The sequence below is a fragment of the Mizuhopecten yessoensis genome, unplaced genomic scaffold, assembly GCF_002113885.1.
Source record: "Mizuhopecten yessoensis strain PY_sf001 unplaced genomic scaffold, ASM211388v2 scaffold716303, whole genome shotgun sequence".
Lineage (NCBI taxonomy): Eukaryota > Metazoa > Mollusca > Bivalvia > Pectinida > Pectinidae > Mizuhopecten > Mizuhopecten yessoensis.
The window spans coordinates 514,037-533,423 of NW_018480049.1; the positions used below are offsets into that span (position 1 = coordinate 514,037).

The 19,387-nt window shown below is 40.0% G+C and overlaps 1 protein-coding gene across 3 annotated transcripts; it reads left to right on the forward strand.

Moving 5' to 3' along the window:
• The first annotated feature begins 1,567 nt into the window (after positions 1 to 1,567).
• On the forward strand, positions 1,568 to 18,872 carry LOC110442826. Of its 3 annotated transcripts, XM_021486638.1 has the most exons (5): positions 3,167 to 3,286; positions 7,828 to 7,948; positions 8,506 to 8,647; positions 17,927 to 18,146; positions 18,592 to 18,872. In XM_021486638.1, the coding sequence occupies exons 1-5, from the start codon at positions 3,182 to 3,184 to the stop codon at positions 18,604 to 18,606; spliced, it is 603 nt and encodes a 200-aa protein (XP_021342313.1). In that variant the 5' UTR covers positions 3,167 to 3,181; the 3' UTR covers positions 18,607 to 18,872. The 3 variants fall into 3 exon arrangements, with proteins under 3 accessions (XP_021342312.1, XP_021342313.1, XP_021342311.1); XM_021486637.1 differs by lacking the exons at positions 3,167 to 3,286; positions 18,592 to 18,872 and adding an exon at positions 1,568 to 1,723 and having other exon boundaries at positions 17,927 to 18,322; XM_021486636.1 differs by lacking the exon at positions 18,592 to 18,872 and having other exon boundaries at positions 17,927 to 18,322.
• The last annotated feature ends 515 nt before the right edge of the window (positions 18,873 to 19,387 follow it).

Sequence of the window (19,387 nt, forward strand, 5' to 3'; positions counted from 1 at the left end):
CTTAGTTACAGACATATCTACACATCCAAAGACACATACAGACACTCATTCTTTCCATACACCATAATACAATGGAACCACCTTCCCACAGCAATAATTCAATCAAATACACTAGCAGAATTCAGGACATGCACCACATACAACATAATCGAACATATACAAAAACTACTACATACCTAACACTCACTCACTGCTTTTAACCTGTTTTTATCCTATAGCAAAAAAAAAAAAAAAAAAAAAAAAAAAATCATCACTGTACATAATTAACGCACAATAAGCACAACGACCCTACTTCCGTAATCGTCGGTATCGACGGAGGAAGTCACTCAGATGAACATGAAGATTCCGGTTGACAAGGTATGTCAGTCGGTTAGAGCGATGGTATAACAATCTGAATTCCAAGCACTACTTTGTCCACCTGACGTAGCAGAGTGTACGGAGTGAACGGTGCCTCCGTAGATCAAGGTATGGTTTTAATCAGATTGACTTTGTTCACCACGTGTGCACTACAAAGTGCGCTCAAGACTTCCTCGATACCCAGGGGTTACGCACACTTACGTTCTCTTCAGCGATTGGGCGGTAAATAGCGTTACTTCGTTCCATCGTCTCTCGAAAGACGAAGGCGAAGGAACGGGAAAAATGGAGGCAACGAAACGAAGTTATCTTCATCCATTTGTTCTTTCGTCCATCACCCCTTTGTTCTTTCGCCTTCGCTCTCTGGAGAGGCGACGAAACGATGGGACGCTTATTATCGTTACTTCGCCACCTGCAACCTTCGTCTCATAACGCGAAATAACGAAGGGACGAGATGGCGCAAACCAGCCACCGTAAGAGACTGCTACTCCATCGCAACGAATATTTCTGTGGATAAGAACGATAGCAATTGACGGCTACCGTCAGCCGTGTTGGCGAGTCCTTGGCTCCATTTTCTTCCTGGTCTTGATAAATTATTTACTGACGACTGCCGCATATAACTTGGACTGCGGTTTTTTGGAACGTAAAGAGAGACAGCCTGTAACGGAGCCATTTCAATAAAAAATGCTGTTATATAGATAAATTTCAAAATTTCGCGAAATGTCTATAAGGTGTGAAGCCAAACTGTTAAACCATTTACCATCTCATTGAGTAAATTTCTGAAGTATGGAGCCAACATGCGCAGAATAACAGGTCCAGAGAAGATCCGCGCGATATCAAGAAGACTTTTTCAACAAACAGTAGCGTTTATTTATGGCAATTTTACTTAAGATAAAATGAAACTCTTCTCGAAGTTGAACAACAAAATTTAAACTCGGCAGTTGATGTTGTCCAGACTTAATAACTTATTGTTGGCATCAATGTAGAATCCATCTTCATGCTGTTATTGATAACAAGGATTAAGAATACTATCAACAGCTTGTAATCCCTACCCCGGGTTTTGACCTACCAAGCACAAAAGGTGCACAAGGTCGGAAACCATTATAAGTAAACAAACACTCTATCTAAGAAACTAGGAGGAACAATCACACCACGTGGTGGTAACAACTAGGTACAAACCACGTGATACAAATATCGAACAGCAGAGAATGAAACAATGCTATCACGTGACATAGTATGGTTGTCATGGCCGTAGCTAGTGGAGATGGCGGAAAGTTTCGCGTCGTCTGTACCAATAGCGCCATATAATTCATTCTCTTTGAACAGTTATTCTTCCAATCTGGTCCAGGACCGGACACTGCCGTACAAGGTAACTACTAATCATATATTCGATTATTACTTTTTACTTCTCAAGCGCAATAGACTGGCATGCAAGATTACTACCAGTAGTCAAAGTTCTACTCCCGGGACCAAAGTTGACATACAGCTGTACTAGTACCAGGTCTAGCGACGGGTTACGGAGACTGGAACACTAGGCTAAGTACTCATGGGTTTGATACTGGCATACAAAGTAGCTATTCCAGGCCGGAGACTGATGTGCAACTACTCGAGCTTCTTCCGACTCCGGATCGGCCCGAGGCAAGACCACAGGTTACTGCCCCGGTAGCCCGAGTTTCCTCTGGCCCTGACACATTTGACAGATAGACGTCTGGCCAGATATCTATCTGTCAAAATGTCTAAAAGTCTGGTGTCCGGGCCAGAGAAAACTCGGACTACTGCCCCGGGAGTAAAGACTATTCCCCTCCCATTGGTGGGGTCGGGTCGGGTGTGGGGGATTTCTCGCATAACAAATTACCGGTTTTAACGCGAGCACAGTCTGGCGGTCTTCTCGTTCATCACCCCTTTGTTCTTTCGCCTTCGCTCTCTGGAGAGGCGACGAAACGATGGGATGGTTATTATCGTTACTTCGCCACCTGCAACCTTCGTCTCATAACGCGAAATAACGAAGGGACGAGATGGCGCAAACCAGCCACCGTAAGAGACTGCTACTCCATCGCAACGAATATTTCTGTGGATAAGAACGATAGCAATTGAAGGCTACCGTCAGCCGTGTTGGCGAGTCCTCGGCTCCCTTTTCTTCCTGGTCTTGATAAATTATTTACTGACGACTGCCGCATATAACTTGGACTGCGGTTTTTTGGAACGTAAAGAGAGACAGCCTGTAACGGAGCCATTTCAATAAAAAATGCTGTTATCTAGTTAAATTTCAAAATTTCGCGAAATGTCTATCAGGTGTGAAGCCAAACTGTTAAACCATTTACCATCTCCTTGAGTAGATTCTGAAGTATGGAGCCAACATGCGCAGAATAACAGGTCCAGAGAAGATCCGCGCGATATCAAGAAGAATTTTTCAACAAACAGTAGCGTTTATTTATGGCAATTTTACTTAAGATAAAATGGAACTCTTCTCGAAGTTGAACAACAAAATTTAAACTCGGCAGTTGATGTTGTCCAGACTTAATAACTTATTGTTGGCATCAATGTAGAATCCATCTTCATGCTGTTACTGATAACAAGGATTAAGAATACTATCAACAGCTTGTAATCCCTACCCCGGGTTTTGACCTACCAAGTTAGCACAAAAGGTCCATAAGGTCGGAAACCATTATAAGTAAACAAACACTCTATCTAAGAAACTAGGAGGAACAATCACACCACGTGGTGGTAACAACTAGGTACAAACCACGTGATATAAATATCGAACGGCAGAGAATGAAACAATGCTATCACGTGACATAGTATGGTTGTCATGGCGTAGCTAGTGGAGATGGCGGAAAGTTTCGCGTCGTCTGTACCGCTAGCGCCATATAATTCATTCTCTTTGAACAGTTATTCTTCCAATCTGGTCCAGGACCGGACACTGCCGTACAAGGTAACTAATAACCATATATTCGATTATTACTTTTTACTTCTCAAGCGCAATAGACTGACATGCAAGATTACTACCAGTAGTCAAAGTTCTACTCCCGGGACCAAAGTTGACATACAGCTGTACTAGTACCAGGTCTGGCGACGGGTTACGGAGACTGGAACACTAGGCTAAGTACTCATGGGTTTGATACTGGCATACAAAGTAACAATTCCAGGCCGGAGACTGATGTGCAACTACTCGAGCATATTCCGACTCCGGATCGGCCCGAGGCAAGACCACAGGTTACTGCCCCGGTAGCCCGAGTTACCTCTGGCCCTGACACATTTGACAGATAGATGTCTGGCCAGATATCTATCTGTCAAAATGTCTAAAAGTCTGGTGCCCGGGCCAGAGGAAACTCGGACTACTGCCCCGGGAGTAAATACTCTTCCCCTCCCATTGGTGGGGTGGGGTCGGGTGTGTGTGTCGGATCTCACATAACAAATTACCGGTTTTAATGCGAGCACAGTCTGGCTGACTCTCGAAGAAGGTATTGTTTTACAATATTATCTGCATTACTTTGTGTTACAATATCATCTGCACTTGTTAGAATAAAAACAATCAGAGACTATATTCGACAATATTGAACTATACCATTGATTAGAAGCAGTGGAATATCGTTCACTTGTCAATAAATATTCGTTGATGTTGGTGAACATGCCGTTCCCAGTGGGGATAGAATGACATATACAGAGTTGCTACTCGGACGATGAGTCTGTGTTTGCCATCTGTGCTCATAACATAGCGCACTCTGTCGCCCGTACATCTCGTGTCGAGGGCCGCCATTTATCAGAAACCCAGTACGGAGTCGCAGACCTGGCACTGCCGTGTCGGGCATACATCTTCGCCTGGTAGTCCCATTCCTAGAACTACCTACTGCCGACCTATTAAACTCCCAAATATATGGTAAGAGTGTGTGTAACGTGACGTATGATTTTTAATTGTGTTACACAGGAAATGTCACGGCTCTGTGGGCTAATGACTTTAGTGAGATTCCTCTCCATATATCTACCATCCCTCGCGCCTAATTACGCTCCATGAACCGCCTATGGTCTACTTCTATTCGATAACGAGCGAGCGTCAATATGACACTTTCCAATTTTTAACGTTTTGTTATGATCTTATCGAAGGATTTATCTTAATTGAAGGTACGGAAACCCTACCTACACATTTTAATAGAATTAGCCTGAAACCATGTCGACAACTAGCTACGATGTCGTTTCCATGTCTTTAATTGGGGGTAGGAACATCTATACACATTGTACCAAGCTGTGCCGTTAGGTTTAAGCCACATTCAACACCTGCGTTAGCTGTACTTTTTCTAAACGCTACATAATCTGTCCAATTGGTTAGCCATATAAAATGCCTTTGTACTATTTCTGGAACCATTTTTATTTTTACGAAACCTCCCCTCATCCCTCCCTGCCCCTTCCTTCCCACGCTAACTACCCATTCCCTATTCCTCTCTTCTTGCAAAATACCAAGATAGTCACTACGCTCGTCAACATTAGCGCTGTTGATCCATCTCTCACAGAAAAACATGACACCGGGGACGCTGTATTGTAACTTTACAATCAGAAAGACTCAATGCTTTTGTGACGTCACTAATGACAATGCCCATAGTTATTTTTTACCCTGCATTCTAAATGTGTTATTTGTCAAAAGTAAAAATATCAAGCGTGATTTTGCCGTAAAACCATTCCTGCATATGAAAGAATGTAATAGAATAGTTTAATATGGAATGTTTGCAATAAACCAAATCAAATAAATTAAAATGATAAAGAACTATGAAAGTGTAACAGGAGAAAGAGAAAATGTAACGGCCAGACCGGGGTTCGAACCGGGGACCCCCCGATCTCTAGATGGACGCTTTACCAATCTACTTGATCGCCGACGATCGACCTAGTCCAGTTCCGCTACAATAGAATGACCATTGCATAGGAACGCAAACAGAGAATTCGCATCACACTATTCGGTGACCCGGCTGTAGATTAGACAATTGTTTATACCTTTTACCGGATGGACGGTGCGAACATTCCATCATAAATAAATAACAAAAAGTGAATTAGAAACCAAATACAATTAAGGAAGGATGTTATTTCACACGTAACTATAAACAAAACCCTCCAATGTTATTATGACGTCATCAGCTATAATCGAGGGCATTCCAAAAGTGTCTAATAACAACCAGATGCGTTCTGTATAACGGAAATTTAGGATGTTTATCGATTCAATGGAGGACAATGCACAATAAATATTCAAGAAAAAAATGTAACGCCAGTATTTTACTCTTAAACATAGTTATTTTCTTCGATAACTATTGTGCTTTTAAAGAAAAAAATGTACGACGTCATCAATGAACCTGGGGGCAATTTCAAGAAGTTTTAAAATGGGAGCAAACTCGACAAAATACCAATTGGGGAATAAGGTACACTTTTCCCATGTACTGCACTCAGAGTCCTTTTCGATGCACCTAATGTTTAAACAAGATATATAAATGTCGTTTATGCTGAATCACTTTTCTTATATCCGAATTCCGCGATTGTATTGGTCGAATGTCTGAATGTAAATGGTACCAACACATTAAACGGTTTTATTACCGTAGCACTACTTTGAAATAATCCTTTAAGTGCTTTTCCAAAAAAAGTATTCTGAAAAAACACATGGTTGCATTTTACAGCATTGTAGTTGTTTGAAAACTGAGTATCTTATAGAAATAATGATACCCCCCCACCCACCCCCCTAAAAAAAAAGCCAACAAGAAACTTAAACGTTCAATCTCGGCACGTGTTTATTGCAAGGCGTACACGTTACCAATGCTACCAGTAGCGTATACATGAGTTTTTTGACCTTTAAAGCATATGAAAAACTCGAAAAAATCCTTTTGGTTGCTTCATCTCCTATATAAAGGAAACATATTCGAAATTAAAAACAATAGGAACGCTGTAATAACCTTATGTAGTGGTACACTCTGCCTTAATAGAGTCTATATTGTAGAGATCTCCGTTGGGTACAGATGGGGAATTATATAACGGATATTTCTTGCACGCAATTTAGTAAAGATTATCAATGAGATACCACAATAAATCTCTTTGTGTGTAATTTGGAATAACCACAGAGCAAAGTGGCTGATTTAGATAATGTTGGTATTCCACACAAATCCTAGTGCTGCCCATCACATTAGCCACTTTATTTAGACACTGAATGGTGGCCATCTTGGATTTCAAAGATGGCCGCTATACAAAAACCTTTCATTACACATATCTTGGCTTACAAGTCACACTGGTGCTCCATCTTCTTACCTGAACATACATTTGAGTCCGCCACCATCAGATGCATGGTGAACTGTTTAAATCACCTTTCGTCCCTGACCCGTCATTCGACTGCCCGGCGACCATCTTAGATTTTGGGTGTTAAATTGTAAATCGATATTTTTCAGACAGGCTTGAGGAATCTTCCTCAAACTTCACAAGTAGGTTACCGTTGGTGCTGTGTTGGTTATGGTAAAATTTGGAACTGACCACAGGAAAAAGATGGCGACTCGGTGGCTGTTTAAGAATCCTGCTCCGGATTTTTGCTTATTTCATTGATCAGAAGAACATATTTTTTACCCAACTATTTTAGTCTACAGGTAAAACGACTACTTTCGAGGAATTCCTTTGCGATTTGCGAAACAGTATTACGTGACCTTTTGGCAGAAGGTGAAAATGGGATTTGTGAAAGGTGCACGATATTTGCTATGCATTATGGGTGACGAAGAATATGATATTCAAAGAAAGGAAAAGAGGAGACTTCCAGGAAAGGTATTAAAACCCCAGGCCTCTGCTGTGGATGAACCTGGCTGACGACACGGACGGTAGAGCAGCTATAATAGCCTCTGTATCCATGTACTATTATAAGTGAAAGACAGCATCAATTTGAAAGGACCATGTCAAACACGGCAGAATGAATTTTGGATACATGACTACCGTAAAAAACATCTAATGTTGACATAAGTATCACTCTAACATATAAAAGAAAAGAGGCAGAAAAGATCACAATAACAAAGCAACGATGAAGACCTTAAAATGGTGGACACCAAGATCCCCCGGGGATCTCATGTCCATGGAAAAGCACAACAAAGAACCAAGAAGGGTCTAAATACGAAATGCGTGAAAATTCCCTCCAGTTCTTTATGAGATGATCAGGAAAATAGTTAGTAAAATGTATATTAAGGAACCGAGAAGGTGACCCCGTGTTTCTTCGGAAGCCAACATATTGTTACAAATAAGTTTATATATGGCGGCCATCTTTGAAAAGCAAAATGGCCACCATATAATGTTTTGATGCTTTTCTCCATATGTCAACATCTTTCGTATATCTTATCCAAAGCCACCATGTGTACTCATTTGTCCTTGGCACAAAAGCGAACCATCCGGCTTGTGGAGATAATCCTAGTAAAATAATTCCCTAATCCCCATATACTATACTCATCTTATCGCCTCTCTTCTCTCCTACGACAGAGCGATACAGACAACATATGGCGAGTGTTCTGTCGGCTAGCAGACCCGAAACAACCCGTGTCCGTCATCCGACAGCACTATCTGGACAGAACCGGACCCACATTCGCGTGCACGATAAAAGGTACACGCCCACCATTTACACGTGTCAGTTTAATGGCAGACCAGCGGTGAAGTAAGCATCAGTCGAGATGCTCCATCAATCAGTACTTTTAGTTAACAGATAACACGGAGCACTATGCCACTCACAATCAAAGTTAAATGTGTTTTACAGAATGTTCAGCAAAATAAAACAACCCAAATTTTAGATAAAGGTTTCTTTATAAGTGCGGGCCAATGCCGTAAGATAACGATTGGTAAGCATTTCTTCAACTCTTTTAAGTTTTTATTGGTGAATGATCAGGGCAGTTGCCATCAAAAATAGCATCTACAAAATGTATACCTGTACAAGTTATGCGCACATTTTGGTTGAATTGTTTCAGTGGTATCCTATCAATGTACAAGACCGGATTCTATCGGCAATGATTTCAAAAAATAGAAACTAAAAAGCTGTGATGCTTGATCATATCTACCTAATTAAAGTTACACCTTATTAATCTCACCACAAAGGTCTGCTAGTAAGGTTACACCTAATTAAATATGGTGAATGTTTCTGACTGATTTCTATTTCCCGCTGTGTAGATCCTCCCACGTCTACACTAGCCAAGAAGCCCGGGGTTCGATGTATGTGTTACGAAAACGTCATTCACTTTGTGAGACAGGTGTGCTGTAATAGTGCCGTTCGTTTGTCCACAACAGAGGAAAAGAAACAACTGCCAACAAGGTGAGCAATAATCGCCTTTTATGTTACAATTGTCGACTTAAGGGTCCCTGTCCCACTGCACTGTGATCGGGAACCGTCGGCCCTTTCCGTAAACGAGAATAAAATATATTTCTCGTTTACGGAAAGTGCCGACGGTTCCCGATTGATACAGTAACCTCCCCTTAACTTCTGTTTGGATATAAATGTAGCGCAGTTTGTCCCGGATGCTTCCCTACATCAGGTAGCTCAATCGGTTAGAGCGATAGGCCTAGTATATTAATCTGAAGTCCAGGGTACGGGTCTACCCCCGCTGAATTTTGACACTCAGGAGACTGTTGTTTATTAGATTTTGTTCATTTTATCTTTATTATTTCTAACAGAAGTACCGCAAGGTTTGGCTTTCTTTTCATAAACTATTTATCAACGCTGTAGTCATGCCTGAAAGAATAGTTTCTAATGCGTACAGTTATTGGCAGTGGTACGGGGATCCTTAAGGTATGTCACCAATACTTTCCTGCCGATAGGTTTACGGTCGTCACCTTAAATAAGGTCACCAAAAATCACCTTCAGGTCAAATCTTCAGTTAGATCACCAATCTTAACTTCGAGGTAAATCATCAATAACATACATATAAAACTAATCGATAGTCGTAACCCGGTAGATCGCCAATAGTTACATTAGAGTTAAGTCATCTTCAGGTAAATAAAGTATTATATTCGGGTAAGTCACCACTAGTTACGTTTTTGAAGATACCAACTAAACTTAAAATGAAAAGATATTTCACTGCCTCTGAGATGCAAAAATGAACTAGTGATGATATAAACCTGATTTTAAAACTTTCTAAACACAAATTTGACACCTGATTACGACGTACAATCAGAAACACAGACGCCACGTGCTATTTTTTTTTTATTAGTTATCGGTACTTTAGGGAAATGTAATAACAAATCGGCGTTTACCCTTTGAATATTACGTATTTAATACGTATGTTAAATTTTCTTTTATTTCCACTCGTGGTGTCTACTCATGAACATAAAGAATAAAATAACCCGTAAGCAATGTATGTGATATTTAACGAAAACAATAGAATACCCTCTATACGTACACCAATCGCACGACCACGGAAGCCACATGACGATATAGACAATAAAACAGACCACCTAGTGTATTTAACCATCAGGATACCAATTAAAAGATACAGAGAGAATGGCATATAACAGAGTACAAACGCAAGTTAGAACCAAGATGAAACTCGAAGAGATGGCAATATCAGCTCTAAAAGTGTTCAGTGGCAATGGAGACACCAAAGGTCGTGGCATAAATACAAATTAGGCGGCACTAATGCCAATTAATAGAGGCAATGGAGAAACTAACAGTGATACCACTTATACCAGTTAAGTGGCACTAATGCCAATTAATAGAGGCAGTGGAGAAACTAACGGTGGTGCCACTAATACCAGTTAAGTGGCACTTATGCCAATTAATAGAGGCACTCGTGACACCAACAGTTGTACCACTTATATCAATTGATAGAGGAATACAAATAATTAAGTGGCACTAAAACTAATTAACAGAGGCAACGGAGCGAGCAAAGATGGTGGCATTTATACCAATTAACTGAAGTGATAGAGATAACATATATGAGGAAACCAGTGAGCAAGCCTTAGTCACACATTCAGGATTTTTACTGCCGTCCTTGAAAGGACCAGAAATAGTTTTATCTTTATAAGGCCGGTAACATAAGTAGCTAAGTTTTAACGAAGAGACAATAAATACACAAAATTCAGCAATACCATCGACAAGAAAAAAGATTGTCGTCAGAGCAATAAAAGAACCAACAAAGGTTGTCATTAGGGGCTGGCACCAACAATCGAACCAACAAAGGTTGTCGTCAGGCACCAACAATAGAACCAACAGAGATTGTCGTGAGGCACCAACAAAAGAACAAACAGAGGTTGTCATTAGGGGCTGGCACCAACAATAGAACCAACAGAGGTTGTCGACAGGGAACCAACAATAGAACCAACAAAGGTTGTCGTCAGGCCCCAACAATAGAACCAACAGAGGTTGTCGTCATAGCAACAACAATAGAACTAACAGAGGTTATCGTCAGGGCACCAACAATAGAACCAACAGAGGTTATCGACAGGGCACCAACAATAGAACCAACAAAGGTTGTCTTCAGGCACCAACAATAGAACCAACAGAGGTTGGCGTCAGGCACCAACAAAAGAACAAACAGAGGTTGTCATTAGGGGCTGGCACCAACAATAGAACCAACAGAGGTTGTCGACAGGGCACCAACAATAGAACCAACAAAGGTTGGCGTCAGGCACCAACAATAGAACCAACAGAGGTTGCAGTCAGAGCAACAACAATCGAACCAACAGAGGTTGAAGTCAGAGCAACAACAATAGAACCAACAGAGGTTGTAGTCAGAGCAACAACAAGCGAACCAACAGAGGTTGTCGTCAGGGCACCAACAATAGAAACAACAAAGGTTGTCGTCAGGCACCAACAATAAAACCAACAAAGGTTGTCGTCAGAGCAACAACAATAGAACCAACAGAGGATGTAGTCAGAGCAACAACAATAGAACCAACAGAGGATGTAGTCAGAGCAACAACAATAGAACCAACAGAGGTTGTAGTCAGAGCAACAACAAGCGAACCAACAGAGGTTGTCGTCAGGGCACCAACAATAGACCCAACAGAGGTTGCCGACAGGGCACCAACAATAGAACCAACAAAGGTTGGCGTCAGGCACCAACAATAGAACCAACAGAGGTTGTAGTCAGAGCAACAACAATAGAACCAACAGAGGCTGGCATTAGGGGCTGGCACCAACAATAGAACCAACAGAGGTTGTCGTAAGGCACCAACAATAGAAAAAACAGAGGTTGTCGTCAGGCACCAACAATAGAAAAAACAGAGGTTGTCGTCAGGCACCAACAATAGAACAAACAGAGGTTGTCGTCAAGGCAACAACAATGGAAACAACTGAGGTTGTCTTCAGGCACCAACAATTGAATCAACAGAGGATGTCGTCAGGGCACCAACAATAGAACCAACAGAGGTTGTCGTCAGGGCACCAACAATAGAAACAACAGAGGTTGTCGTCAGAGCAACAATAATCGAAACAACAAAGTTTGTCATCAGGGGCTGGCACCAACAATAGAACCAACAGAGGTTGTCGTCATAGCAACAACAATAGAACTAACAGAGGTTATCGTCAGGGCACCAACAATAGAACCAACAGAGGCTGTCATTAGAGGCTGGCACCAACAATAGAAACAACAGAGGTTGTCGTTAGAGCAACAATAATAGAAACAACAAAGGTTGTCGTCAGGCACCAACAATAAAACCAACAAAGGTTGTCGTCAGAGCAACAACAATAGAACCAACAGAGGCTGGCATTAGGGGCTGGCACCAACAATAGAACCAACAGAGGTTGTCGTCAGAGCAACAATAATAGAAACAACAAAGGTTGTCGTCAGACACCAACAATAGAACCAACAAAGGTTGTCGTCAGAGCAACAACAACAGAACCAACAGAGGCTGTCATTAGGGGCTGGCACCAACAATAGAAACAACAGAGGTTGTCGTCAGAGCAACAATAATAGAAACAACAAAGGTTCTCGTCAGGCACCAACAATAGAACCAACAAAGGTTGTCGTCAGGGTAACAATTATAAAACCAACAGAGGTTGTCATCAGGGGCTGGCAGCAACAATAGAACCAACAGAGGTTGTCGTCAGAGCAACAACAATAGAACCAACAGAGGTTGTCGTCAGGGCAACAACAATAGAACCAACAGAGGTTGTCGTCAGGGCAACAATAATAGAACCAACAGAAGTTGTCGTTAGGGCAACAACAATAGAACCAACAAAGTTGGACGTCATAGCAACAATAATAGAACCAGCAAAGGTTGGCTTCAGAGCAAGAATAAAAGAACCAACAAAGGTTGACCTCACAGCAACAACAATAGAACCAACAAAGATTGACGTCAGAGCAACAGCAAGAAAACCAACCAAGGATGACGTCAGAGCAACATCTATAGAACCAACAAAGGTTGGCGTTAGAGCAACAACAATAGAATCAACCAAAGTTGACGTCAGAGCAACAACAATAGAACAAACCAAGGTTGGTGTCAGAGCAACAATAATAGAACCAACAAAAGTTGGCGTCAGAGCAACATCAATAGAAACAACAGAGGTTGTCGTCGGGCCAACAGCAAGAGAACCAACCAAGGATGACGTCAGAGCAAAAGGAAGAGAACCAACAAAGGTTGACCTCAGAGCAACAGCAAGAGAACCAACCAAGAATGACGTCAGAGCAACAACAATAGGACCAACAAAGGTTGACATCAGAGCAACAACAATAGAACCAACAAAGATTGACGTCAGAGCAAAAACAATGGAACCAACACAGTATGACCTAAGAGCAGCAACAACAGAACCAGCTACATGTATAGTTGACGTCAGATCAACAACAATAGGACAAACAAAGGTTTGGCGTCAGACCAACAACAGTAGAACCAAGAAAGATCGTCGTCATAGCAACAACAATAGAACACAAAAAGGTTTGATTCAGAGGAACAACAATAGAACCATCAAGGGTTAACTTCATAGCAACAGCAAAAGAACCATCAAAGGTTGACGCCAGAGCAACAACAATAGGACAAACAAAGGTTGACGTCAGAGCAGCAACAATAGAACCAACACAATTTGGCGTCAGAGCAACAATGATAGAACGAACAATGATTGACGTCAGAGCAACAGCAATAAAACCATCAAAGGTTGGTGTCAGAACAACAACAATAGAACCAACAATGGTTGACGTCATAGCAACATCAATAGAACAAACAAAGGTTGACGTCACAGCAACAACAATAGAACCAACAAAGTTTGGCGTAAGAGCAACAACAATGGAACCAACAAAGATTGACGTCAGAGCAGTAACAATAGAACCAACACAAGTTGACGTCATAGCAACAAAATTAAAACCATCAAAGGTTGGTGTCAGAACAACAACAATATAAACAACAATGGTTGACGTCAGAGCAACAACATTAAAACCATCAAAGGTTGGTGTCAGAACAACAACAATATAAACCACAATGGTTGACTTCAGAGCAACAACATTAAAACCATCAAATGTTGGTGTCAGAACAACAACAATAGAATCAACAATGGTTGACGTCATAGCAACAACAATAGAACCAACAAAGGTTGGCCTCACAGCAACAACAACATAACCAACCAAGAAAGACGTCAGAGCAACAGCTATAGAACCAACAAAGGTTGACGTGAGAGCAATAACAATAGAAACAACAAAGATTGTAATCAGAACAACAACAGTAGAACCAAGAAAGGTTGGCGTCTCAGCAACAACAATAGGACAAACAATGGTTTGGCGTCAGAGCAACAACAATAGGACAAACAATGGTTTGGCGTCAGAGCAACAACAATAGGACAAACAATGGTTTGGCGTAGGAACAACAACAGTAGAACAAGCTATAATTGACGTCAGAGCAGCAACAATAGAACCAACACAAGTTGGCGTCAGAGCAACAATAATAGAACCAACAATGATTGACGTCAGAGCAACAACACTATAACCATCAAAGGGTGTTATACCATCAGTTAGATACTCTACGGCTAAGTTAAAGGAAGTTCCCTACAGCTGACGCTGGTAAGGCAACCTAATCAATACACATCTTTTACACCATTCCCCCCTTTTTCCAAGCACCAACCCAGGTTATTTGACTCCCGCCAAGGGTTATCCTACCTTAAAAGGGTAGGGTTAATGGCAACTGTTTTTAGTAGGACGAGGAATAGTGATAAAGATAGTGTCGAACCCGCGGCCATTGTTTCTCCAGCCCGATGCTCTAACGCTGAGCTAAATGTAAATTCACCCTACAGCTGACGCTTGTAAGGCAACCTAATCATTTACATGAAGACAATATAATCAAATGACAATAACAGAACAGTCTTAAAACACTAGATCACACAGAATCGTGTTATTTTACATGTTTGAAGATGATCAGTCTTTCCTCGGAATTCTGATATGGATGCGTGGTAATTTGAATTACTGAATATGATATTGTTTGGTTGTGAATAATAAAATGGAATGTTCAAATTATGTTAAATAACACAACAAAACATTATACAATTTCTTTGCTTTTTTCTAAAGGATATCTTTAAAATCAATTATCATAGAAAACGTCAGTCATTTAGTAGGACTACTGAGATCTGTAATCGTTTCCGTCAGATAATTAAAGTGTTACGAAAGTGAGTAGTGCTGTAAACGCTGCAGTATTCTGACAATGCTTTCGAGTGTTGCACAAGAATTGTTAGTTAACGCTAGCCGTACAGCATTTTTATCATTATATTGAAATGTCTTTGTGCAAAGGCCTGAAAGGCATTACAATTGTTATCCAACATTTCCATAGTTGACATTTCCTCTAAGCGTATTAACCGTTATGAAATGGTTGAATGTCCCTGCCGATGATGAACGATCTCTTAATGTGTTTTGAGAGTTATGACTGAATTCTTATCTGAAAAGAGTTTTAACTTTAAACTAAAGCTATTTCTATACGGTTGTCATGTCTCATCGACATCGCAGAAAGGATACATGTACACAATCTCAATGGGCAAGGATACTGTGTCATGAAGATGCTCAAGATTATATAGGACCTTATGGTCCATGCATGGCATAAAAAGTAGGACAAACTCACGAGTAAAATAAATATGCGTATCTTATAACTTTATAATAATCACTTTCAGAGGTACTGTAGTTTAATTACTAAGTCGTAGTGAGATTGATCGGTTGTACTGGCAGTTTTGGAGATACTATAGCTCATGTTTATACAATGACTATATAATATTGACTTCCAGAGATGTACTGTAGTTTGAGTGGTACAGTAATTTGTTGGAACTGTAGTTTGGGAGATACTCAAGATTGTGTATAGTATATCAATATCAGTTGTTCGGATGGCATAGGAGATTGGGGGCACTGTAGTTTGTAAGCTACTGAAGAAAAAGGGTATTGTTAGTTTGAGGGTACTATTTATTTGAGGGTATTAGAATTTAAGGTACTGTAGTTTGATGGTATTGAATTTTAAGGGTACTGTAGTTTGAGGTTATTATTTGTTTGAGGGTATTGCAGTTTAAGTGTACTGTAGTTTTAGGGTACTATTTGTTCGAGAGTATTGAAGTTTAAGAGAACTGTCGTTTTAAAGGTACTGTTGTTTCAGGACGCTGTTGTTTGAGGGTGCTGTTGTTTTAATGTGCTGAAGCTTTTGCTTGAGGGTGCTGTTGTTTTAATGTGCTGAAGTTTAAAAGGTAGTGTTGCTTGAGGGTGCTGTTGTTTTAATGTGCTGAAGTTTGAAAGGTAGTGTTGCTTGAGGGTTCTATAGTTTAAGGACACGGTAGTGTGATGGCATTGCTATCTGAGGGTACTTTAGTTTGAAATGCGCTCTGTAGTTTGTGTGCATTATAGTTTGAGGACACTAGTTTTGGCGGCACTGTATTTTGGGTGCACTGTAATTTTGGGGACACTTTAGTTTTGGGGCACTGTAGTTTTGGGGCATTGATGTTTGGGGGCATTGATGTTTGGGGGCACTTTATTTTAGGGGCACTGTAGTTTGAAGCACTATAGCTTGAGGACAATGCAGGTTGATATAAATAACATTTATGACATATAGCAAATCAATATGTTCGCTTCAAGTACAACTGAACGCGTTTGCTTATCAGCGTCAACATTTCTGAGACACAACGTTATCGGTTCAAACCTGATTTGTTTCTTGTCTTCTTTCGTTAATGGACGTTTCGGTATGTTCATTTTTTTTACCAGAATCTCGTCTCTCGTTGGAAGTTTCCCAATCTTACGTTTCTGTTTTTTACTGATCCAGATATTCCCTATGATTTATGTGTTTTACGACTCTGTTTCCGTTATCTTGCTTGAGCAGATCAATCTTCACAACCTGATGTTAGTGCCTATTTAAAGCCATTTCATAACTACACTACCAGTGATTTTTAAACTACAACACTACTAAGAAAATTAACGACTTAAATATGAAATTTTACATTTATATTAAGATACATTCTAACAATCAGATCAATTTGTCAAAATGTTAATTTCACGTCTATTATTTTACTGGTGATGCTATTTTCAGCTCACGAGACTCGGAGGGCCAAGGGAGCCTGCGTCAACATTTACTTTAAACGAATTCCTTTGAATAATTGATAGGCCTAGGGTGATGGTATTTTTTCCGGGAACATAGTGAAGTGCCGGGCTATCATATTGGTTAAAAATGGACCCTGATCCACTTTCAAAATTATGAGGGTCAAATTTGTTCATACAATTAAACAACTACTGATAAACAAGGGATCCAATTTGATGATGGTTAGGAAGTGTCCACTCGGATGAAGGGTTATCAAGTTTGTTCAAATATATGACATTGACTCACCTTCAGTGGCACAGAGGTCAAATAAGTTAAAACGTTTGCACAACTTCTTAAAATCATCATCGGGTGAAGGGCTGTCAGGTTTATTCAATTGAATGACCTTGAACTTCTTTCCAGGTCACAGGGTCAAATTTGTAAAAACCTTTGACGAGTTTTTCTGGATAATTAAGAGGCTCATGGTGTATTTTGCCATTTACACGCTGACAAAAAATGTTTGTTCAAATTAAATGGCTTCATTTTTGTAAGATAAATGACCCTAACTCATTTTCAATGGGGGCGGTTTCAAAATGATTTAATCCTATGAATAATCAAGAGAGTTAGAATGATAATATTAGTATGCTGAGATGATTGGCTTTAGATTTTTGTTCATATAAATTAAACTTATTATTTTTACCCACTTCCAAGATCATTGATTTGTTGTCAGGTTTTAGGAGATTTTCTTCTAAATAACCAAGTGGCCAAGGTTGATGATATTTATCCACCAGCAGCTTCGGTAAAGGATTATTAGGACACCTACTCACTTTCAAAGTCACAGGGGTTAAATAGTTAAAAACCCTGGAACAGCTTCAGAATAACCCAGTTTAAGATGCGTAGGGCGATGATATTTGGTAGAGTGATAAAATCTTCCATCAAAGTTACATAACGTGTACAGTAAATAGATTTAGCCTATTTAACTGAATTTGAACTTAACCCTTCTTGATTTATTAAAGAAAATTAAATAACAGTTTCATTGGGCCTCTTGTCGTCTATATATTTATTCTGTCTTCATTTCCAAACATCTGTCTTTGATCAATGCTAGCTTATGTACTGATTTTCTTTCTTGTACTATCAGCTGGATGAGATCCAGCACGAAGCACTTCCGGGAGAATGAACGCCTCCAGTTCCCTCTGGCTTCCGTCGTCGTGAGGTGGCAACAGAAACGATACCCAATCGACTTTAACCACAAGCTGCTCCACACCATCTTTTCTAAATTCGGAACCGTCAGAGAGATCCGGAAACTCAGTCCAAACAGTGCTCTGGTTGTTTTTGAGGAGTTGAATGCAGCTTGCGATGTAATCTATTCTAATTACATAGGAATGTGTGGGAGTAAACTTCATTGTAGATGGTGGCATAAGTGTATGGAAAGTAAAGAAGCTATTTGCTTTGGGAAAGGGGTCAAAATGCAGCCCGTCCCATTCTTGTAAATAAGACATATAATGCATGTAGCACATAAACAACCTCTACGTGTGTTCTAGTCTTTAATGTTTTATTTACGAATGCCTGCGGAGTTGATAATGTAAGGTGATTTGTTAGTATAAGACTCAGTAGACGGATGTTTTCAATAAATACATTCTGAGGGCTGTTAAGCATTGATCTAACGTCACTGTACCCAAATCGGGTCACTTTTTAGATAAATATCAATGCTCTTTATACCATACTATAATTCCAAAAACATTTGCTAATTTTTTCATATAAATACTACCCACTTTTCATTTCCATCACAATTTGATATTTCAGGCGCGTGGTTCTTAAAAAAGAACACGAAATGCCATCACCGTTACGTAGGCCCTTGAACCGGCGTTACTGTACCCTGAAAGGATCACTTCCGGTATTTTGGCAAATATTTGAGGATAAACGATCAATATCGGCAGAAAATATGGATAGTTGAAATATGTTAGAGTTAATGAGGGTTCTGATTAAATTTCTTCTCCAAACTAGCATTAGTGTTGGTAAAATAGACTCTTGAAAATGATATCAAAACAAATAGCGTCGCACGGCACGTAAATCAGGAAAGTCTTGTTTTAGTAATTATTCTTACCTTTAAATTGTCTAATAATGATAATCAAAAGCCAATAAAGCTTAATACAATTTAATTGTCATGAAAAGTATTATCAAATGAAAACTGTATACATCAAAGTACTTCTTTGCATCGGATGACAGTTTCGTGGGCCGTTTCCCCACAAGTTCCAAAGTCATTCAATTCTAAATAAGCGGTTTATTTAACAACGATGGCATGTTCCCAGGCTTAGATCGATATACTTTCCAGGATTTAAGGAGAAATCATCATTTGTATCACAGTGGTGGAGGGAACGCTTTCAATCCGGAACCTTTGTTGTTTGCTCCAGTGTTTATTGTTGACGTTCATGATGTCTTTTGTTTTGTTGTCGCCTTAATTTTGTTGATTTTTTTAATTTTTGTGTCAACGCAGTTTTTGATGCATTTTTTTCGGCGTTTGAGATGGGTTTTTTTTTTTTCATATATATTGCCCTTCGTAATTACACAGTGTTATATATTTTTTGTCTATATTAAACAT

Coding starts and splice junctions, on each gene's coding strand:
- LOC110442826 (XM_021486637.1), top strand. CDS start 1,619: ATGGCGGAAAGTTTCGCGTCGTCTGTACCAATAGCGCCATATAATTCA. Junction 7,949..8,505: donor ATTCGCGTGCACGATAAAAG/GTACACGCCCAC, acceptor CCCGCTGTGTAG/ATCCTCCCACGTCTACACTA. Junction 8,648..17,926: donor AAGAAACAACTGCCAACAAG/GTGAGCAATAAT, acceptor TTGTACTATCAG/CTGGATGAGATCCAGCACGA.